The 24,519-nt window shown below is 42.3% G+C and overlaps 1 protein-coding gene across 3 annotated transcripts in view; it reads left to right on the top strand.

Annotated features, from left to right (window-relative positions):
• Positions 1-24,519, top strand: part of LOC146694088 (syntaxin-1A-like) — a 106,785-nt gene that overhangs the window by 9,190 nt on the left and 73,076 nt on the right. For all 3 annotated transcript variants that reach the window (XM_085430176.1, XM_085430177.1, XM_085430179.1), the window contains exon 2: positions 18,584-18,661. In XM_085430176.1, coding sequence (XP_085286302.1) covers positions 18,584-18,661 — 78 coding nt within the window. The remainder of the gene's footprint in view (positions 1-18,583; positions 18,662-24,519) is intronic.

Genomic DNA, 24,519 nt, shown 5'->3' with positions numbered 1-24,519 from the left:
AAATAACAAAGCAAATGCAGGTATATGAGTTACCAGTACACACGCCTGGGACAAAATATGTAAAGCGTTTCACATTCGAAGTCAAGGGAAACAATAAATAAAAAAAAAAAATAAAAATAAATTAAAAAAAAAAAAAAAAAAAAAAAAAAAAAGGGGGGGGGAAACACAGACATTAATCAGTGTGTTTAAAAACAAACTGCGAGTCCCCTTTATGTAATAGCACAGTAAGGTCATGAGGTAGGTGATCAAGCAGAGGCTGCCATATGCTACAGAATGCATTACAATTGCCCTTTATGATGGCACTGAGGCGCTCCATCGGCAGCACCCTGAGCAGTTCTCTGTACCACTGTGTAACAGTAGGAGGCTGTCTCTGAATCCATTGAAACAGTACACATCGCCTCGCCAAATGTAAAAGTTTACTTAACAAAAGCATCTGTACAGAAGACAGAGAGAGCCCTTCTATAGATAGACCCAGAACGAACAGCATAGGGTTCAGTGGGATCGTTCGGTGGAAAATAGAGCAAAGCTCTATAGCAATATTCTTCCAAAATCTAGTAATTAAAGGACATTGCCATATGCAGTGGTAATAGGTCCCTACAGCCGTATTGCACTTCACACAAAGAGCAGAAATCTGAGGGTGAATTTTATTTAGGAACTCCGGCGTACGCTGTAGTCTATGTAAGATTCTGTACTGGCTTTCCTTTAGTCTGTTACAGGGAAACAATTTCATGGCAGATCTGAAAGTTTTGGACCATGCTTCCGCACCAACCTGAGCTTCAAGGTCGGTTTCCCACCGAACCCTGGCCTTATCAGTGGTTATAAAGTTCAAAGACAACAATTTCCCATAACAAAGAGAAATAAATTTCTTTTTTGTAGTCATTTCCTCGTTAACTTTGAGAAGAAAGCTTTCAACAGGGTTCAAAACTGGTTGATTGGCTGGAAATTTAAGGGAGTTCACATAATGCCTTACTTGCAGGAATCCAAAGAAGTGTTTCTGTGGTAAATTATACTTAACTTTATTAACTTATTGTGTACATGAAAAGGCAAACCTCGTCCATGTTAGAAAAGCATACAATCACATTTAGGACTAATTATGACATTTTTAAATCAACATAACAAATTAGCAGTGCAATAAATATTTACAGTCGCTCTCTTTATACTTTTTGACTGTGTAATTATTGCTGGGGATTTTAACATTCATGTGGACAACCCTCAGGACAAAGGGACTAAAGACCTGAGTAACACTCTGGGCAACTTTGGGCTGACTCAGCATGTAACAGAGGCCACACATAATAGAGGACACACTCTTGACCTACTGATCTCCAAAGGCCTGAGCATTTCAAAGGTTACTGTGTCTGATGTGGGCCTGTCTGATCATTACTGTGTTTTCTTTGAAAGTAAAATCTCAGCCCACACAAATATATCAACAACAGTGATCACAAAACGGTGTATAACTGAACACAGTAGTGCAATTTTTAACCAGGTCTTCCCATTAACACCTGACCTGCCCAGAGGGTCAGTCAATGAGCTCGTCAATAGCTTCAATGCTAACATGTTAAATGTAATGGACACTATTGCTCCCATTAAGGTGAAGGTTATCTCTGGAAGGAAAAAGTCTCCATGGAGAAACTCCACACTGGTGAAAAAAGAAAAAAGAGAGTGTAGGAAAGCTGAGCGCAGATGGAGAAAAACAAACCTCCAGGTTCATTATGACATTTATAAAGAGAAACTTCACAATTATAATTTACAACTGAGGAATGCAAGGAGGTCCTACTTCTCTGACATCATCACTAAAAACAGCCATAATGCTCGGGTCTTATTTTCTACAGTTGACAGGCTAACAAACCCTCCTGTGTCAGTGGCAGCTGAACTTCATTCGACCATGGCCTGCAATGACTTTGCCAAATTCTTCACTGAAAAAATCCAAAAAATTAGACAAGCAATTGGTACATCAACAGCAGATCCAGGATATGTACTGTGTCCACCAAAAAACTGTTTAAACACCATGAAACAGTTTCAACCTATTAACAGCAAAGACCTGGAGGACATCTTAGGTAAACTGAACTCCTCCTCCTGCTGTTTAGATGTCCTGCCAACAAGTTTTTTCAAAAAGGTCTCAAAGACTTTAGAGTCAGACCTGTTACAGATCGTCAACTTTTCTTTATTATCAGGTGTGTTTCCAGAATCACTAAAAACTGCTGTAATCAAACCTATACTGAAAAAGGACAATCTTGACAAGACACAAATGAACAACTACAGGCCGATCTCAAATCTCCCGTTTTTAAGTAAGATCATTGAAAAAGCAGTTTCTCAACAGCTCAGTTACTTCTTAAAACAGAATAATTGCTACGATGCCTTCCAGTCAGGTTTTAGACTGAACCACAGCACTGAAACCGCTCTGACCAAAGTGTTTAATGACATATGTCTGAATACAGACAGCGGAAAAATGTCAGTCCTAGTTTTACTGGATCTCAGTGCAGCATTTGATACAGTTGACCACAACATATTACTCAAACGACTGGAGAACTGGACAGGTCTTTCAGGAACTGTACTAAACTGGTTCAAAACATACGTAGAAAACAGGAAATACTTTGTATCAATAGGTAACTTCACATCTGAGCAGACAAGTATCACATGTGGAGTTCCCCAAGGTTCCATCTTGGGACCCCTTCTGTTTAACATCTACATGCTCCCACTGGCACAGATTATAAACAACAACAAAATAAACTATCACAGCTATGCAGATGACACACAAATATATATCACAATGTCACCAGGAGACCGAGGCCCTGTACAGGCTCTTGGTAAATGCATTGAGGAAATCAATGACTGGTTGTGCCACAATTTTCTCCAGCTAAACAAAAACAAAACTGAGGTAATAGTCCTTGGCGCCAAAGAAAAACGATTACAGGTCACCAGAGAACTTCAATCTATACATCTAAAAACCACAAACCAGGCGAGAAATTTGGGTGTAGTGATGGATGCAGACCTAAACTTAGAAAAACACATTAAGACAATAACAAAGTCAGCTTACTATCACCTCAAGAATATATCAAGGATAAAAGATCTGATGTCTCAACAGGACCTGGAAAAACTAGTCCATGCATTCATCTTTAGTAGGCTTGATTACTGTAACAGCATCTTTACAGGTCTACCTAAAAAATCAGTCAGACAACTACAGCTCATTCAGAACTCTGCTGCTCGAGTCCTCACTAAGACCAAAAAAGTGGACCACATCAGTCCAGCTCTGAGGTCCTTACACTGGCTGCCTGTCCGTCAGAGGATAGACTTTAAAGTTCTGATGCTGGCCTATAAAGCTCTGAATGGTTTAGGACCAAAATACATCAATGACCTCCTGACCCAGTATGAACCATCCAGATCCCTCAGGTCATCTGGATCCGGTCTTTTATCAGTTCCCAGAGTCAGAACCAGACACGGAGAAGCTGCATTCAGCTTTTATGCTCCTTATATCTGGAACAAACTCCCAGAAAGCCTCAGATCAGCTGAAACACTCAGTTTATTTAAATCCAGGTTGAAGACTCACCTGTTCTCAGCTGCATTTGAATAAAGCACCAAATCCACACTTTAAGCTTAAATTTCAAAACTTACATTTAACTACTGATTTTATCTACTGTTCTGATTTTATCTGTTTTGATTTTATATACTGTTTTGTTTGTTTGTTTGTTAATTAGTTAGTTAGGTTATTTGCTTGTTTTAATCAATTTTAAATCATGCTTTTTATTTGTTCTTGTTTCTAATGTCTCTGTAAAGCACTTTGAATCACCTTGTTGTTGAATTGTGCTATACAAATAAACTTGCCTTGCCTTGCCTTAACTTGAACTTGATTAAAGGCCATAAAACTACCCCTTTCGAACAGATCACAAATAAATCTTATACCTTTGGAATACCAATCATCAAATATATTAATGCCAATACCCGGGGGGAAAGCTTTATTCCTAGTTAGAGGCTGCAGTGCACTAGAGAAACCTCTTCTTCCGACGTGGGCAGTAATATCACGCCAAACCTTTAAAGTGGGCATCAAGACGGAATTAGTTCTGACACCAAGAGGGAGGTCCGCCAGGTCAGTGGATAAGAGACTAAGAGGTGAGAGAGGGTCACAGCACCAGGCATCTACCGATGGTTCGCCCCGGTGAAGGAAGGAATGTAACCACCCTGAGATTATTTGTGCATGGCAAGCCCAGTAGTAATATAAAAAGTTAGGCAGTGCCTGACCCCCCTCATCCGTGGGCAGTTGTAAAATCTGTATCTTTAGTCTAGATTTCTTCCCACGCCATATGAATTTAGAAAGACATCCCTCAATCTCTATGAATGTTTTTCTGTTGATCCTGAGAGGCAACATTTGAATGGGGTATAATATTCTGGGTAGCACATTCATCTTGATTAAACTTATTCTACCCGTCCAAGACAGGGGGAGGTCAAACCACCTATTGAGGTCATTCTTGATTGAGGCCACAATCGGCTTGAAGTTCAACTTGTACAACTCTGCTGTGTCTGCGGACACCCTGATACCTAAATATGTGAAACCCGTGGTCGACCACCTGAAAGGGAAATTAGGAGGAGCGTCCCACCTCCCCCCGTCACCCAGTGGCAAAGCTTCAGATTTATCATAATTTATCTTATACCCTGAGAAGAGGCCAAATTGGTTGATGATATGTGTCAGTGCAGGAATAGAAGTTTCTGGCTTAGTGAGAAAGAGCAACACGTCATCTGCATAAAGGGAAATCCTGTATTCAGTATTCGACAAGGTCACCCCACAGATCTCAGGATCAGTTCTTATAGCCTCTGCCAGTGGCTCCAGAGCAAGTGCAAACAACAGGGGAGAGAGGGGGCATCCTTGCCGCGTTCCCCTACCCAGTGGGAAGACATCCGAGACCGAGCCATTAACCAAGACCCCTGCAGCTGGGGCCCCATACAGCAGTTTGACCCACTTGACAAATTCAGATCCCAAACCAAACCTGTCCAAAACATCAAATAGATATTCCCACTCCACCCGATCAAATGCTTTCTCAGCATCCAAAGAGATCGCAAGAGCCCTATAATTGGTGTTCTGAGAGAACTGCGCAACATTTATGAGTCGGTGGACATTGGAGCGGGAGTATCTATTCTTGACGAATCCCGTCTGGTCAGGCTTTATCAGAACCGGCAGAACCTCCTCCAAACGTCTGGATAAAATTTTGGACAGAATCTTACAATCCACACTAAGTAGACTTATAGGTCTGTAGGATGTACACAGATCCGCGGGTTTATCCTTCTTTAAGATCAGGGATATATGGGCAAGGTTTAGGGTGGGTGGAAGCACGCCCCTCTCAAGAGATTCTGTATACATTCCCAACAAAGGACCCGCCACATGTTTGGCCATTTTTTTATAAAACTCTGGCCCAAACCCATCAGGGCCCGGAGCCTTCCCGCTCTGTAAGGATTTAATTGCATCCAAGACCTCCTGCACCCTGATAGGGCTGCAAAGATCCAATCGACTTTCCTCCGACAGTATAGGGAGGTTAACAGTGTCAAGAAACAGTTTCCTGGCGTCTACAGTATTTTGACACTCAGGGGAATATAAGTCTTGATAGAACTCTTTCATTATTTTGCTGATAAGTTTAGCCTCAAACTGTAAGACACCTGCCTTATCTTTTAGAGAGGGTATTGCATAAGAGCCCCGTTTCCCTTGGGCAAGTCGGGCGAGCAAGCGTCCAGGTTTGTTGCCTGATTCAAATAATCTATGCTTCGCATAGAATATTGCAGTTTCCGCTTTCTGAGTTAACAGTTGGTCCAGGGCCGATCTAGCTGCATCCAACTTCCGAAGCACAGAAATAGACGAGGATTTCTTAAACTCCCTCTCCAAGTCAGTGATATCGCGTTCAAGCACTAATTGTTTGGCTAAGTTGCTCTTCTTTTTTGCCGAGGTAAAAGAGATAACGGAGCCCCTGAGAAATGCCTTACCCGCCTCCCATAGAGTAGAAGCACTAACCCCCGGTAAGTCATTTGTAGAAAGATAGAGTTCCCACTGATCTTCTAAATACTTTACAAATTTAGGGTCACTAAGGAGAGCTGGGTTTAGCCGCCAATGTCTAGACGAAGGGTCATAATAAGGTGGTGATAGCTCCATTGAAACTGATGAGTGGTCCGAAAGCGCACATGTGCGGATCAAACAGCCCCGAGTTCTGTCAAGGACAGATCCAGAAACAAACATGTAGTCAATTCTGGAAAAGGAAAAATGGGGGCGTGAGAAAAATGTGAAGTCCTTCACATGTGGATTACAAACTCTCCAAGCATCAAAGAGACCAAGATCTGAACAAAGGTCCGTTGTAGCCTTTGCCATTTTTGAAGATGGTTGAGATTTTGGTGGATTATAATCAGTTTCAGGATTCAAGCCACAGTTAAAATCCCCACCAATTATTACGTGGTTCGGACACACAGGGGAGGTTTTTGCCAGAAAATTTGAATAGAACGATCTATCAAAAGTATTTGGTGCATAAACACTTCCCAATAGAATTAATTCCCCATATAGAAGCCCAGTAATCAAAATAAATCGTCCGTCCGTATCCCTTACAATAGTATGTAGCGTGAATGGTAGATTTTTATGGACCAATATTGCGACGCCTCTACTTTTAGAGTTAAAGGAGGAATAATAAATTTGTCCCACCCAATCACGTTTGAGTTTTAGGTGTTCGGAATCTGTGAGGTGAGTCTCTTGCAGTAATGCAATCTGCACTCTATCTTTTTTGAGTAAGGAAATTATCTTGCGCCTCTTAATGACGTGGTTAATTCCCTTGACATTAAGAGTAATAATTTTAGTGTTACTCATTGCAAAAGTAATCTGTCATTGGACAAGAATCGTCAACCCAAGGCAAACAGAAAGAGCCATCATAATAAAAGACATGTGAAAGACTTAACCCATGGCCTGAACCGGCCGTGCTGACATGAACAAAACCATCACAAAAAGATGGCAAAGGAACCTTCACCCACACAACAAATTGCATACAATAACAGAATTAAGATAAACGTCAAGGTATCACGGACTAAAAACAGACAAACAAGAAACAAACAAAAATGAAAATGCCACCCACCGGGTGGTGTCACAAGCCCAGTGCAGCCAAAAGAAGTTTCACTCCACGGGAGAGAAGGAGAGAGAAGACAAGAAAAAGAGAAAAAAAAAACAAAGCAAAACCCCGCCCCCGCTCCCCAAACCTGAATGGAATCGGGTTACTGTCAGTTGTGAATCAAAGTTAGAGACTGAGTAAACAATTAGGCTATTTTCCCCGTTAAACCGTCTCTGCCTCCTCAAACTGCGTTAAACGCTGCGGACTCAGGCGTCCAATGACACGGTCCCAGTTAAGTCCGGCAGTGCCACAGTTTGTACGGGGCAAGCATCTATTAATCCAGCGCATTGATGAAACTTTGTGCTTCTTTAGGCGATTCAAACTTGTGCTCATTGCCATTGTAAGTCAGCACAAGCGTCGCTGGATAGCGCATCCTAAAGCGGATGCCCTTGTCGATTAAGGCACGGCAAGAAGCATTAAATCCCCGTCGTTTCTCACGGATCGCGTAGGAGAAATCCTGATGTATGAAGATCCGCTGCCCGTCGTGGTGGAGTTCAGGGGCCGCTTTCACTGCAGCCATAATCCGCTGTTTATCTCCGGAGTTGTGGAGCTTGATGATCACCGGCCTGGGGTGAGCACCCCGCGGGCCGAGGCCCCGGTGTGCGCGGTCAACTTTAATGCGGGCTTTACCCGCGGAGCTGTGTCTCAGCCCGAGTGTGGCAGGCAGCCAAGCCTCAAAAAACTGAGTAGGGCTCTCACCCTCCGCACCTTCTTTCAGGTTAATGATGCGAATATTGTCGCGCCTGCTGCGGTTCTCTAAGTCGTCCAAACCTTTTGCCATAACCTTAATCCTCCCCTCCGCTTCAGCCAGCCTCCCCGCGAGGTCAGTCACCCCATCTTCCATATCTGAGATTCTCTGCTCTGCCTCCGTGACGCGTTTGGAGACGTTTTCCAGCGAGGACGAGATTTTCTCCAGTGTCCCCGACAGTGCAGACAGTTTTTGGTCAATTACCTCACTGATGCTATCGGTCACCTCACGGACGAGAGTTGCGGTGTCCACCGGGGGCGAGGGCTGGTCGCCCATTGCTACTAGCATGTCAGTTTGGCTAGCATTGTTCATCACGACGGCCGTGGTCTTTCGAGATTGTATCTTCGTCTGCTTCGACATTATTTAACTTCCAAAAAGCGTATTTAGGACTGCTGAGTATTCCCAAAGCTCTCAGTCACTAGTTTAGGTAAAAATATAGACAGTAGTGCGCATTACACTGTGATAAGTACAGGTGGGAGCGGGAGCACAGTGAAAGCACGTCTTCTAGCCTACCATATTCACCGGAACTCAATTGGAGCTTTTATGACATTTTCTCACCCACTCCTTTAACGGTGAAGACTGGCCAACGATCCACTGCTTCCTACACACATGCTCAGGGCAAACAAGTTTGTGTATGAACAGCATGTCACTTATATATTCATATCCATACCCATAGGCCAATTATGAGCAAGCCATAACGGGAGTAAGCATGCACTGTTTAGTCTAAAAGGTCAGTCATCTCGTGAGCTCCTTCGGCAGAAAACGACACCTGTAGGAACTACAGACATTGGAAATCTGGTCAGGAAATCAGGATTCACACGAAATCTTCCTATGAACATGATAAGATATTATTTAACCAATAACTGTGTGCCACTTCGTATTAAGACAGGTTTAAATCACTCTGATGCTACGATATTTCTAAATTGGAAGTATTTCCTCCTCTGGTCTGAAAAACACAATCGCATCGTTTGCATATTCCACTTGTGGATCAGTTGTCGTACCTCGGTCACCACCCCTCAAATGCACAGCGACACACATAGTGACTCTTGTCGGTGAGTCAGCCATCACTGAATTAGTTTCCATTTTCCATTTGTAGTTTTTCCTGTGCTTGTAGTCTTTCTTCTTCTTCAGCATGTAAGGATACACTGCATCGCAGTCTTGTTGTCATATGCTGCCTCCTTCAGTTCTGAAAGAGTTGCAAATCTGTCAGATCTGTGTCGTTTGATATTCCACTTAAGAAATACACTCAGAGGCCACTTCATTAGTTAACCTACTTAACTGCTTGTTAATGTATAAGTCGGTGACTTGATACGTTCAGACAGATCAAGATGACCCGTGAGATTCAGACCAAGCATCGGAAAAATCTCAAACTAGTTTCTTGAACATGACGAGAATCCACTGTACTTAAATGGTCTCCACAGCCACCAGATCTCAGTAGCAGCATGTGCAGCAACTATGCGATGCTATCGTGTCAACATGGGCCCAAATCTCGGAGTGTTTCCATCACCCTGTTGAGTCTGTGTAATGAAGAAGTAAGCCAGTTCTGAAGGCAAAACAAGATTTGCCGAATAAAGTGGCTGGTGAGTGTCTAGCAGAATGAAATGTTGATACTTCTGAGAGCAAGGTATCACAACATACACAACATAGCAATTGGTGGTCTTGGCAAGAGATGGTGAGATAGTAAAGAAGAAAAGACAAACAGTGCAGGTCTGAGGAGGGAGAGCGAGACAAAGGTAACTGAGTCCATGCTGTGTGGGCTCACTGCTGTAATGATTCTGTAGTGAAGCTGGAGTCTGGAGGAAGGAGAGCGAGAGAATGACTGACAGGAAGAATGAGAAAGAAAAAGGAAGACCATTAAAGGGGGAGGACGTTGAGGAGGATTGTTAGGAAAGGGAAATTGTTGCACATGTTCACACTTTGACACTGTGCTGCTGTAGTGGCAGCGCTGCATCTGTTCTCCAACCCACATTATTCTCCTTCATCTATCTACCGCGTGCTCTGTACACTGTAGGCACAGCTTATAATACAGTCTTGTTAACCTCAGCCACATCTGTTCTTTTTTTTAATGGAATATAAAACATTCACCCATCTAGTTTATGAAGCATATCCTTTTCTAACTAAAGTGAAACTAAACCCCCAAAATTAAAAAAAAAAAAAAAATATGAAGGAGGAACATGTAGTATAACTCGTGTTGGCTTAGCTGTTTGGCTAAGCCAACACGATGGGTTAGGGTTAGCTGTTATAATATGGTAATAGCAAAAAAGTAATGATTAGAGCTCTGGAACTAAGATTGGAACAAGAGATTTCCACTAAAAGGACCCTGTTAGCCCTTGGCTCCAGGAAATGTCTTTAAATGGGTTTTAATGACTGGCTTTAAAATGTTATTTCTTGTGTTGATTCTTTAACCCTTTTGGAGGAAAAACTTCATGTTTTAGGTTGGCGTAGGTGCCAAATAACTGCCTTTGTTCAGAAGCCCCACAATCTCTCCTTTTAAGTCAATCGTGGCTCAAGAGTTGGGAGTTCGCCTTGTAATCGGAAGGTTGCCGGTTCGAGCCCCGGCTTGGACAGTCTCGGTCGTTGTGTCCTTGGGCAAGACCCTTCACCCGTTGCCTACTGGTGGTGGTCAGAGGGCCCGGTGGCGCCAGTGTCCGGCAGCCTCGCCTCTGTCAGTGCGCCCCAGGGTGGCTGTGGCTACAATGTAGCTTGCCATCACCAGTGTGTGAATGTGTGTGTGAATGGGTGGATGACTGGATATGTAAAGCGCTTTGGGGTCCTTGGGGACTAGTAAAGCGCTATATAAATACAGGCCATTTACCTTCATTTTACCTGGAAGTCCCACTGAGATCAAATCTCTTTCACCTGTCCATGTTAGCAGCCATGCAAACTAAACAAATCTCGAAAAATGCTACAGATTCAACATAAACTAGTTACCCACAACACGAAACATAAAACACTCGTGGCCACTTCAGAGAAACATCCACAAGTCTCATTCACTGTATCCTTATGATGCTTTTAAATCCACTAATAGATATAGATATGTTTAAGTTGAGCTCTTTCTGTAAATTAATTCTGTGTTCAAGCTGCACACTTGTTTGCTTAAAGATTGTGGTTTGGGTTAAACATGCTCCCCTTTGCAACATGAACCCTGCAGTTTATTTAAAGTGGGTCCTAACAAATCATCCACATGTGTCAAGTTGGAGTGAGACCAGTCTCTCTGTTGCTGTAGCTGGCACAATACCTTTTTTCATATCTCTGTGATGCCAGCAGCTTCTGATGGCAGCATTTGACACCCTGGAAGGAGGAATAGCCTGTCATTGTCTTTTTCTTTTTTTCCTTGGTGAGTTCCTTCTTTCGATTTGTGCCATTTCAGTAAATTGGCTGTGGTTTGATTGCAGAGTGTTGTTGAGTGTTGAAAATCTAGACAGGTGGTGTATTGAGCTCAGATGATTGATAAGAAAGAGAACAGTAGATGTTCTTCTGTGTGATTGCTTACACAATATTTTATGTTTTTACTCAAGGCCAAAACTGCAAAGCACCTTTTTAGATTCATATCTTAGATCAACGCAGTATTGAGCTGTATTTTTTTTAAAAGCGCGTTACCAGCAGGAGTCAATGGACAAACCAGTGCATACGAAGAAATGAACCACATTGCTTTTTCCAGCTGACTGCATCTGCTGAAATTCACACTTGCCATTAGTGTATGTGCCCTTAAAGATGGAGACTTGTTGATTTTCTCTGCTGCTGGTTCTATATGAGAGAAGAGGGAACAGTAATGTGAAAAGACCTGAATTAATTTTACAGTTGGCTGGTCTTCTGGTTCAGTCTATCACTTCCTGTGTCCTCTCATCACCCATACTGCTCCATGGTTGTGTAACCTGTCTCGATAGCCCTACGCTGTGTCCTTCTCGTTCATCAGTCGGTCACGCAGTTAGCCAATCAGTGGATCAATCGATCAGTGAGGTTTGTGAAATTGTGATTTCGATGTGTCAGCACCATCTCTGTACCATCAGTGCTATGCCACAGATGGCTGTCCCTTCCCAAGCCTGGTTCTGCCGGAAGTTTATTCTTGTTAAAAGGGAGTTTTTCCTTCCCACTATCTCCAGGTGCTTGCTCATAGAGGTTCATCTTATTATTGGGGTTTTCACGGTATTCACTGCATTACGTTTATGTCCACTTGGTACAAGAATTTGTATCTTATATGGATTGACTTGTGTGCGGTCCTGCAAAAATCCAACAGCTCACCTGTGATGTGTAGGTTAAATGCTGATTGTTTGAACATTTGGTGTAGCAGTAGCCAGGAATCGCAGCACGCAAAGCACAGTGTAGTCAGTCACTGCAGCATTCTTTTATTTTTTTATTTTCAAGGCAACAACTTGATGACTGCTTAATTATTCACTGATCAGCCACAACGTTAAAACTCACAGGTGACGGTAAAGCCGTTCGATTTTAGAACAAATGATAATCACAGTTATTTAGGTTAATTAGCACGAATAGTCATTAACTTAACAAAATGCCCTGCAGTGACTGAGTTTAATAAGATGTCACTTTACAGCAGATTTCCTCAAACTTTTAACATAATTAAACTATAATAAAGATAAAGAAAATAAAAAAGAGGTTGCGAGAGGCACAGGATACAGAGTTGGGCCCTGATTAGGGGGTTGCTTTTGATCAAAAAGCCTGTAGTCCAAGGGTAACTGCCAGTTCCTGGTAGCCTGCTTTCACCACGGGACATCTGTTGGTTCAGTCGGGGACAAAGAGAGGCCCAGGTGGCAGTGGATTTGCAGGTTTTAAAGGCATGCATGGCAGCCGTAGGCGAATGGCTGAGTCTGAATTTATAACACACAATAAAAGGGAAAAAAAAGAAGATCTTTGTAGCAAAAGTAGAAGCAAAAAAGCAACAGTTTATCCTAATTTATTTCTGTTTTCACAATATAGTTGTGAGTTGAATAATTGAAATTTATATTTAATTAATCGCCTAGCCCCAGGTGAAGTGGTTAACATCTGTTATCTGGTAACAAGGCAGTGGTCTGCATGGAAAACTTTATTACTTGGTCACATAGGATGACATAAATACCCTCTACTGCGAACTCTTCATGGCAACGGCGGTATCCTGCAGCATGACATTTTGCCCTGTCACACTGCAAAACTCATCAGCGACGTCTTCAGGAGTACAACAAAGAGCCCAAGGTGTTGATGTGGCCTCCAAATTCCCCTAGATCCCGACTTAATCAAGGAGGCATTTGCACATGTCTGCAACCAATAGAACCCAAAGAATCTGCTTCTCATGTCCTGGTGCCAGACTTTAAGGAGACCCCAAAAATGCCATGTTAATGCCCTGACCAGTCACAGCTGTTTACTGCGGGATAAGAGGAGTCTTCACAATAGTAGGCAGGTGAAGTGGTTTTAATGTTGTGGCAGATCAGTGCATGCACAGCCTCTAAATATAGTTTTTACTCGTACTCTCCTGCGGTGGTTGTTCTGGTGACAGATAAATGTAATTAAACCTGTGCCCTTCATAACAAAGTAATTCTGGGTATGATTTTCTGCTTTAAGCGAAAGTGAAAAATAACATTTCACTTGCTAGTTTTGCTGGTAGACCTTCCTGAATGCATATAAGCAGAGCGCAGATCTGCATATAAGCGTAGAGCGTTGAATGTCTCGAGGGCTTGAATGAGTACAGGCCATAGCGGTTTAAGTGGAGCTAGTTATTCAGTGTTTATCTCCGTGGGGACCAGTTGGAGCATTAAGCCTCAGAACAGGGGTTTATATTCAAATAATGTGCAAAATCAAGATGGCTGCAAAAAACCAGTGTGAGTTGATCGTGTAGCAGATTTGGCATCTTATTTGTTGCTTCTTAGTCATATTACTTTTAAAAAAAAGCAAACAAAAGCAATAAGGTAATGCTAAAATTATTCACTTTTTTTTTTAATAGACTGAAATGACCAAAGACAATCTGAAACTCTAAAAAACATGAAATGAATGAAAAATACAAAATTAGTTTCCAGTTCACTTGGACCTGGAAGGACACGTGCCCATTTAGTTCCCTTGTAGTGAAGTGAGGGGTGAAGGACTTTAATACAGAGTCTTGTGTTCACTCTCTGACAAACTTTATGGCGCTTGAGCCCATGCAAAACTCACTGTAAGACTGCAGTTTGAAAGTCGTGGTTCTTTTCCTCCTTTACTAGCAGATTCGAAATATCCTGTGAGCAGCAGGGCTTTGCAAACTGAGCGCAAATCTGCTACTATATCGTTCAGATTCTGCTGTTTCTAGCTTGGTGTTTGTCTACTGTAGGAAAATGAATAAATAATCAAAGGTTTGCGTGTCACTGAGTGAGCGCACATCTATAATGAATGCTACCTAGCTGTATTGGGATAATAAATCTGGTTATACACTCAGTGTTCCTCTGTGCAGCTGACACAGATTTTTATGAGTCATTTCTAATGGGACTGCAGGAAGCTGCTTGATTTGGCTGCAATACAAAGATGCAGGAAACGGGTCTGCTTTAATATGGTAACACAAAAGGACGATAAAGTACTGCTCACATGGGTGTCTACTTGAACTGTCTCTCACTGGTCTTACTCAGCTTATTTTCATATAAAACACTGCACAGAGTCTGAGAGCGTACATGCTTGCAAGCATATTTTATTCCCACCCCCCCATACCCCCTTTATTTAATCCGATTTCTTGTACATCAACATACTATTGCCTGCATGGCTTTTTGTTGCACATGTTAATGCACTTTAACAGCTTTCTGTAATTGTTTTGTTCCCCTGTTCTCCCTCTTTTTTTTTTTTTTTTTTTTTCCTTTAATACCTTGGTGATAGGAACCGTGATTCTTGCAGCCTGCTCACTATGCCTGTTTTATCTCTCCCTCCCTCACACTTGGACTACATTTCCTCCTCCTCCTGTGTCTGTGCAGGCACTTTTGTCTTCATAGAGCGATATCTTGCTGGCATGGTGCCCGCATCAACTCTCTAATCTAATAAACACCATAATCAGGCCACTACTTGACTACACCACAGTTGGGGAGTTTCACCCGAGTGTGAGCCCCAGAGGCAGCAAGCATTCAAAGGTTCTGGTATGATGGGGGACCAGCTTGTATATAAAGCTCATTCTCTCTGTGTGTTTACCCTCTGCTGTATATTGCCAGTGTGCTAGCTACAGTGTGTATGCATGTTTGTGTGTCTTGCTCAGAGCATCTGTTGTGTGGATAGTCAAGTCTGTAGGCTCAGTGAAGAGCGCGGCACTAAAGGCCTCTCCCAGCCTCTTTGTGGCTCAGCAGGAGCTTCAGATCTGGTGGGAGGAGGACGTTTGAGGTGCGCTACTTGGTCTTCTCTCCTCCTGACCACACAAAGTAAAACCAGACCAAAGCCCTCCTCTCTCTGTGGGAGATACAGCATCTCTCTGTGGAGGCTGAACACAGTACTGGTGCTCTGAGCCTATTCTGATTCCCTGCTTATTCTCCTCCTCTGCCTCCTGCTGCTGCTGCCACCTCTACTCTGGCTGCTTCTGAAAGTCTGCAGCTCCGTGAATGCACATCAGTGCCATACCAACACATTAAAGATTAGGTCTCAAAATGGACTTTTAGGACCTTTATTCTTATTATTCTAGTTTGTTAGCAATTTACTGTACCTGTAGTGAATATATATACTCTGTGTATACTTGGATTAGTTTGAGTAGGTCTAGATATTAGTGGGATTACAGCATCGCTGTACTCCTCTCGCTTAGATCTGTGGCATTTGTCTTGCTAAAGTCTGTCTTCACAAGCATTTTCTCAGGAACCGTTTCCTTTTCTTCAGTTGTTCTCGTCTGGTTTCCTTATGTCTCCTCCCCATCTCCTGCTGTGTCAGCATATCACATTTTAACCCTCTTCAAAGAGAAATGGCATTGAAGAAGACATTTTAATACAGTTATTTATTTATTTTTTTACAGGCGCAAACTTTCACAATTTTTATCTTTCAGTGTCTGCGTGGTAGAACATAAAAAAAGAAGCGGTATGATTTGATTTAAGTCATATTAGATTCGTTGAGTCATTTTATCATATTTTTCAGTTGTAATCTACAAAAAATCTCCTACGCAGACTTTATTTTCTGACGTTCTGACACTTTAATGCTTTTCGCTGAATAAAAAGAGTCAGAAGCAATTTTTCATACTTTAGAATGACTTTAAAAAGATGAATCTCAGTATTTAAATTACTTGCAGTGCCACCATACATTGGCAACTATATTCACTGACCACTTTATTAGGTGCACTTGTTAAGCTGCTCATTAACACTTCAATCAGCCAATCACATGGCAGCAACTCAGTGGATCTGGCATGAAGGTCAAAGCGAGCATCAGGATGGAGAAGAAAGGTGATTTGAACAACTTTGAATGTTGCATGGATGCTAGTGCAAGATTGGCCAGATAGGAAGGCAATGGTAACACAAATAATACAAATAAATACATCCAAGTATGCAGAAGAGCATCTCTGAATGCACAATATGTTGAACCTTGAAGCAGATGGGCTACAGCAGCAGAAGACCACACTGGCTGCAACTCTTGTCAGCTAAGAGCAGGAAACCGAGGCTACGGTTTGCACCTGTTCACCAAAATAGGACAATGGAAGATTTGAAAAATGTTACCTGTTCCGATGAGTCTCGATTTCTCCTGCAGCATGCAGGTGGTAGAATCAGAATCCACCCTGCCCTGTGTCAACAAACCAGGCTGCTGAGGCATGCATGGCAGCCGCAGGCGAGTAATTGTGTGGGGGATATTTTCCTGGCACACTGTGGAGCTCTTATCGCCAACTGAAAATCATTTAAACATCGCAGCCTACCCGACTATTGTTGCTGACCATGCCCTTCCCTTTCTGACCACAGTTTGCCATGTCACAAAGGTTAAATCATCTCAAACTTGTTTTCAGAACATGACAATGAGTTCACTGTACTCAGCCAACAAATCTGCAGATACTGTGTGATGCTGTCATGTCAATGTGGACAAAAATCTCTGAGGAATATTTACAGCAACTTGTTGAATCTATGAAATAGTGAATTAAGGCAGCTCTGAAGACAAAATGGGTTCAGTCCAACACTGACAAGGAGTAAAGTGGCTGGAGAATATAAATGTATTTATGAATGTTTGGTAGTATCAGCTGTACAAACTTATGTCAGTAATGCATGATGTATATGTGCATCCTGCTGATCCATTGTTAAACAGTTAACAAGGGATAAGTAGCTCATTTCTTTTACTGGAAATTGATCACTTGATGCAAAAGTTTCCTGTGCTTCCTGCCTCCTGATGCATGTAATGCCTGCACATTTGTTTCCCTGTCTGGTTGAACCTGGCTGGCTGCCCATACACATGGAGAGCATAAATAATATCTGGATATGATTCATTGAAGTTTTTAAATATTTACTGGTTAATTTAATGGTTTAAAGAGTTTTTAAAGTTTTAGGGACTCTTAATCTTATTCTTATTTTGGTAACAGTTTTATTTTGAGGTTTGAGAGGAAATGAAGTCATCATTTTGACAGACACTGGGAAGCATCATTTGCATAATTCAGGACTCTCTTACTGCTGTTTGGAAATTCTGGGATAAGAGTAAGGAGTCATTTCAGGCAAAAGAAGATGAAAACTGCACTCTGTCCTCACAGCCTTGATAAGCAAATGGATCTCATAGGCCACTAATGGGGAACCAAATTAGTTTGACAGTGGCTGTGATGAATGAGATGAGGCCACATGAGATCCCACTAATGCAGTATAATGGCTGATGTGTGATTAGAAGCATGCATTTCAGAATGAATCATATGCCAGACTGCGAAAAGTTTGCAGAGTTTTGAACTTTTTGTTTTTATGTTTTTGTGTCCAAGCTTTGATTTATTCACTGAGAATGTTCAGGCCTTAGTGACGTGAATGTACCTCAGTAACAGCAGAAAACAACCGGAATTACTAGAAGAGTCGGACAGTTTGAGAATTTGAGTTTGAACAGGTTCCAGTCTTGTGATTTTTTTTTTTTTTCTTTTTCTTTGAGTAACCCTGTTGTTTGTTTTTTCCACAATAAGCTTTTAGTTTGCTATTTAGGGTTTATTTTTCTACATTTTATTAAGTCACATGTAAATTTGGAGAACTGCTAAGGGGATTTTATTACCATTTGGACGAAGTCACAACAGCTGGTTTCCTCCGATTAAAGTCTAACCTGTTGCATGATTTGGTGTGTTAACTACAGAGAAATAGGAGTGGTATCAAAATATTAATCTGCTCCTTTAAGCTGAAATGGTTACATGTATCTGTGCATGAGTGAAGGTAGAGGGGTGCAGAAGTCAAGGTTTTCTCTGCTCGTAGGTTCTAATTCAATAATGACTTGCTAATCACTCGACCTGTGGTTCTAATTAAAAGTGTCATTAAGTGCTCCTTGATTCTAATCAGGTGATGTTTGGAGAGGTTTGGGAGGAGGGAGGGGGGGGGAGTGTTCTCACTGTTCCATTTAACCTTGAATTATGTAAAAACAACCTAACATGGTCCAATTCAGTCATCATCAGTGTTGTTGTTGATAGAAATTATGTTTACATGTTGTTTTAGTGTTTTTTTTTTTTTTTTTTTAATGTTATTAACCATGTTTATTGCTTTATTATTTAACTGGTTCATGTAATGTAAGTAATTCAATTGTATTAAGATTATGTATTAATATATATGTGTATAATTTTTTTTTATTTCGTGTATGTGTGTGTGTCCAGGGGAAGGAGACGACTGAGGAGGAAGATGAAGTCGCTGTTGGGATGGAGAAAGGCTTTATGGACGAATTCTTTGAACAGGTTTGTTTCTCTCCCAATCCTGATCCTTCCTTCTCCTTTTTTTGCTGTCAATCACTTTTTCTCCATTTACACATTATCAGGCTCATTGAAGGCTAATCACTTGTCAGTCCAGGTAATTTCCTACTCCACAACATGCCCGGGTGTTTTTCCTCTGCTGATATTGAATCTAATCGTGCTGTTTTTTTTGGAGCGCTGTAATCAATCTCATGCCGTTTGTCTTCTCTGGGGTGCGTTTTTATGATTTATAACTGTTGATGTTGTTGCTGGTGTGGCATAAATTGTTCTGCATTTTATTTCATTTGAAAAAGCCTTTATTGATTCAACAAATCACACCAGTGCTCTACTCGCCCAACTCTGAATAACATTGATATTTTTCATGTATTTCTCTCAGTCTTTCCTCGTGGCACGACAGATGCTGAGCTTGTGTGTCAGCGGGGGATCGTTATTTGATCCCCGGCTACATTTGTAAGTTTGCTCACTTACCAAGCAATGAATAGTGCCGTAACAGCCCCCGAGACACAATATCAACCAAAATTAAAACTTTAAAAAGCAAAAACGCGTTCCATAAAAGTGATAAATGGATTTGCATGTCACTGAGTGAAATAAGTAGTTGATACCCAAGCAGATCTTGTTGGAGAAACCCTTATTAGCCGGCACAGCGGTAAGAAGTCACCAGGTTCATACACATCTCAAGAGGGATTTTGGCCCACTCCTCTTTAAAGAAACTCTCTCAGTCCTTTAGGTTTATTGCCAACCACTGCAGTGACAACTTCGTACATGAGTGTTCTGATTGAGGAGAGGAGGTTCTCATACAAGATTTTATGGTGCATGGCCCTGTCCATTGGTCCCTCCTGTACTTTCCTGTACCCTTAGCACATAAACAGCCCTAAAGCATAATGTTTCCATCGCCGTGCTTGACTGTGGGGTTGGTGTCCTGTGGGACAGCTGTCTCTTCCTCCAAACACTGTGGGTCAAGTTGATTCCAAAGAGCTCGATTTTGGTTTCATCTGACCATAGCACTTTCTCCCAGGCCTTCTGAGTCATTTAGATGTTTACTGACAAACTTCAGACGTCCTGTACATGTGCCTTCTTGAGCAGTGGGACCTTGGGGACACTGTGCTGTTCTTGGTGACTGGAAACCCAATTGTCTTCATTATGCAGTTTTTGGCTGATCCACCGCTTTTCTCACGATCATCCTCCTGTTATCTTTCCCCTGATGTCCTTTGACAGCTCTTTGATCGTGTCCAGGGTGGTAGAGAGGCTGGAATGCAAGAAACTGATTCTGTGCACAGACGCGCTTTATACAGATAGAAGTTGAGATCAGGAGTCTCTCAACAATACTGATTGTAGTCTTTAGATTATCGTCAATATTCTGTCTCTCTTCATTAAAATAAAATTACCATAGAAATTAGACTGTTCACTTCTTTGCACGTTTGCAAACTTACAAGTTCATCAGAGAATAAAATAATAATTTTCCACAGCGTAAATTTCTTTTCACATACATTTGGGAGCGTGTTCCCAGTGCGTGCCATGCACGTTTGCTGAGAGTACAAGCTGAACATCATTATAGCTCTCAGAGGGAGGGCTTCGTTTCAGCATGGCAGCAGTTGACATCTCCGCCCCAGAGAGAGGGAGACCCACTGGGAATCATCATTCATATGGTGCCAGGCCTGTTTTTACCCGGTGACGGCGTTCACTGTGAGAACAGTAGTGTAATTTTTTTATTACTTGTGTTGTTGGCAGTTATATTTCTTGTATTATATGCGCCACTACTTTCATTTTCTAAAACACCTGGGATTTGCCTTTGAAGTATTTAAATCACCATTGCAAATGCTGCTACAAAGGTGGGTTGGGCGAGGTTGAATGGCATTTAGCAGCATTTTTGAGTTACGAAAAAGGTCTGGCAACCAGCACTTTGATACGTGAGCTTTCAAAGCGCCGTGAGACAACAAACACATCGCCAAAAAGCCGCAATCATCAGTGACTGAGCTGAAAGGAGATCAATCAAAACGTCTGTATAGATATTTAATATTTCAGCACAGACAAGCGTCAAAAAGGAGAAGAAGCAGCCTTCTTTACCGACGTGTGATGGAAATATTGTTTTTATCATCACAATATTGTTGTTAAGTCATCAAAAGCACTAATTCATGCAACTGGGCAGCATATAGATGTGAGTTGATTAAATGTGCTCAGTGACTGCCTGCGATTGTTTAACACACTCCACCTCTCCACTAGGGATGGGTACCGGTGTCCGGTGCTGTGGTGTTTCGACAGAAGAACGGAGACGGCTTGGTTTGTAATGGAACGTATATATTCAGCAGTAGTTCGCCATTTTACATCTCACCATTAGGGATGGGTATCGAAAACCGGTTCTTGTTGAGAACCGGTTCCCACTGTTTCAATTCCTTGGAATCGTTTGCCATTTTTGCAAACGATTCCCTTATCGATTCCAGTCGCCCCGAATGACGTCACCACGTTGCGGAGCGTCATTTACCTGGCAGGAAACACGGCGCCTAAGCGGCTCAAACGCTCAAAAGTTTGATTATACTTTATGAGAACCGATGACAACAGGGCAACTTGCAAAGTAGATATTTCATTTAAGGGAGGAAACACTACGAATATGCAAAAGCATTTGCTCACAAAACACGCGATGACACGCGTTTTTAATTCCGCTCCGGACTCGTGACTCTCAACCCAGCAGCAGCGCTAACGTTTGCACGTCCTCTCCCGTTAATGCGGCAGGTAAATAATCAACTAACAGTGCATATTATGTTAGCGCAATCTGCCTTATTACAAGACCTGCCATTACTGTACATGTAGGTGACCATGATGAGAGAGACAGACAGAGTCTGGCTCAGATGCTGGCAGTTCTCGCTGCAGTCTACCGGTAGCGTCTCCTTTCAGGCCAGGATAGACTAATGTCACCGAGCAGTGACTAAGTTTGTGGTAAAAGGCTTGCACCCATTTGCTACAGCAGATGCCCCCGATTTTTGGTAAGTGAATGTGTTTAATTGTGGGCAGGGACATTACTGGATATTCTTGTGTAATTGCCACAGAACAATTTATGTTATACTTTGTTATTGCTACAGAAGAATGTTGCAGCTTTAAGGCAGGGATGACTCCTGGAGTTGCTTTCTCACAGCATATGCTTTATTTCACAATCAGATCGATTCGATAACAAAAACATACAGCAGCTCCTCTCCTACTCCTAGCCCTTCGCTGCGGTGGAAAAAAGAACGACTTCAATCCCCTTCAAGGAACATACGTACAAAATAGTTTTCCTGATACACCAATGGGGCGTTCAATGCCATCTTGTAAATATGAGTACTCTGGCAGAGTAACAGTTCAAATGAAAAATACACCAGAGCAAACAAAAAAAGAAGTGTGGGGTACCTTTGAACCAATGAACAAAGTATAACAATTTATACTTTTTAACATAACCCGACCCCGTCAATATGTGATATGTCTCACAAGAATATTTATTTTATTATTTTACATTTACAATTTTTTTTCCTGGGGACCCTGTGACACCCCATTGAAGAGCCGTAGGCTGGATCTCTCAAGATCTCACTGTTGGGTTTGTAAGGCCATGTTACTCCTAAATTTCTATCTTGTTCAAAGAGAAGATATAAAACAAAGCTCTGAGCTAATCGACCTTAGTGTTCTCCTTTTTTAAAAAAAAAAAAAAAAAGAATCGATAAGAGAATCGATAAAGAATCGAATCGTTAAACAGAATCGAAAATGGAATCGGAATCGTTAAAATCTTATCAATACCCATCCCTACTCACCATACACTTCACTTCTTCTCTCCTTCCATCATCCTTAGTCACAGAGCCCCCTACTGGTAACTGAGTATATGTTCATATTCAGTCCCCCTTGTAAGCAACCCTTCACCATCTTAGCAGTGTATGGTAAACACAACATCTCTCCTCATTCTCACAGAATTCTACTACCTCAGTATTACTTACTTAGCATGGCAACATTACTATTTGCACAGAACATTATCAGTAGTAAACTTTGCAACCAGACAGCATTTTCAATACCTATTTCACTTATAACATTACTGGGTGTTTGAACTATACCCGTGATCTTAACATACAATCTTGTTATGGTGCCTAAATCGTCCTTTATAATGAATACTTGTACCGTTAAGGTTACTGTAGTAACTTAACAACCTTAAGTCACAAAACTCACAAATAAATCACAGTAAATCAATCCTCTATTATACTTGGACCTCAGAACTAGCAGTATGGAACTTAACATTAGCACCCAACAGCTCAAGCGTGTTTTTTTTCACTTTTTTTTCTTTTCATTTTTTTTTTTTTTTAAACTCATTTCATAACATAATCCTTGGTCCAAGCTGGTAACTGTCTCGGTCTGTTAGGAACAGAAGGTCTTTTAGGAGTTTCTCTTGTGTTATTTTCAACCTCGTCACCAGCCTGCAACGGCTCAGCATTCTCTGCGCAGCAGAGTGAGAGACGGGCTGCATTCCATCTCTTTCCATCACTCAAGATGAAGGTGCTCAGTCCAGTCTGTTGCTGCACTGACAGTGGATCAGTGAACTGTCTCTCTCCCTTCCCCACTCGGAAAGGTTTACGTATCCGCACCCTGTCACCGACCACAAGCTGGGGAGGTTTTGCCCCCCTCTTTGCATCAGTGTAGCGTTTACTCTTACGTTGCTGGTGAGAGACTCTGGCCCTGCATTGGTCATACTGTCCTGTGTCTTTGGGAAACGGCAGGACATTTAGCTTTGTTCTCATGGGTCTCCCTCTGAGAAGCTGGAACGGAGCTGCTCCAGTCGTTGCATGAGCTGTAGCACGGTAATTCTGTAGCATCTCTGTCACGGCGGGCTTCCACAGCTTCTGGGACACCTGTGCAGCCTGAACACAGTCCTTCAGCACTCTGTTGAATCTTTCAACACACCCGTTCGCTTGAGGGTGATACACACTTGTTCTGATGTGCTTGATGCCCCTTTCCGTCAGGAAATCAGCAAAGGCAGATGAAGTGAATTGTGGTCCATTATCTGTGGTAAGCTCACAAGGGTTTCCCTCCCGTGCAGAAACTGAAGACAAGAACCTAATCACAGTGTCTGTAGTAGCTGATGAAGTAAAGGCTACTTCTGGCCATTTGCTGAAGTAATCTACCAGTGTGATGGCAAACCTGCAGTCCTGCGACCCGCGGTCAAAAGGTCCAACAATGTCAACGGCCACATGCTGAAAGGGACCATCTGGAAACTGAACCGGCTGTAAGGGAGTAGGAGCAGTTTTGGCCGTTTTGTCACACAATTGACAGACTGAGCACGATGACAGAATCGCATGGACTTGAGTATCCATGCATGGCCACCAGTAAAGCTCTCTGAGCCGCTGCTTTGTGCGAACTATGCCCTGGTGACCTTCGTGTGCGAGGCATATCACCTTTTCCCGCAGGGACCTTGGGACCACCAGACGTGTCCCCCGGAAAACCAACGGTGATTCCACAGCAAGTTCATGTCGCACCAGGAAATACGGCTGTATCTCAGGTGGGAGAGACCTTTTCACCTTAGGCCAGCCTGAGCGGATAACCTGTTGCAGCAGAGAAAGGTCAGGGCAGTCCTCACATTCAGCTTTAAAATCCGTCAACGGTGTCGCTGTCAAGAGAGGAGAAACTTCAGCTATCTCCAAGAGAAGGTCTTTTTCAGCATCAATGTCAGTGCTGGAGTACATCAGGGGAACCCGTGAGAGGCAGTCTGCGATGACATTCTGAACACCAGGACGGTACTGCACATCATACTGAAAACACATCAGCCTTGCAGACCATCGTGCGATTCTCATGCCCGCTCTGTTCATACCTTTGGTGCTGAGAAGGGTAGTAAGAGCTTG

The sequence above is a fragment of the Copadichromis virginalis genome, linkage group LG14 (assembly GCF_057382275.1).
Source record: "Copadichromis virginalis isolate Kocher_CV1m ecotype Utaka linkage group LG14, C_Virginalis_male_GT1.1, whole genome shotgun sequence".
In the NCBI taxonomy this organism is placed as follows: domain Eukaryota; kingdom Metazoa; phylum Chordata; class Actinopteri; order Cichliformes; family Cichlidae; genus Copadichromis; species Copadichromis virginalis.
This window is presented reverse-complemented; position numbering and strand designations above follow the sequence as displayed.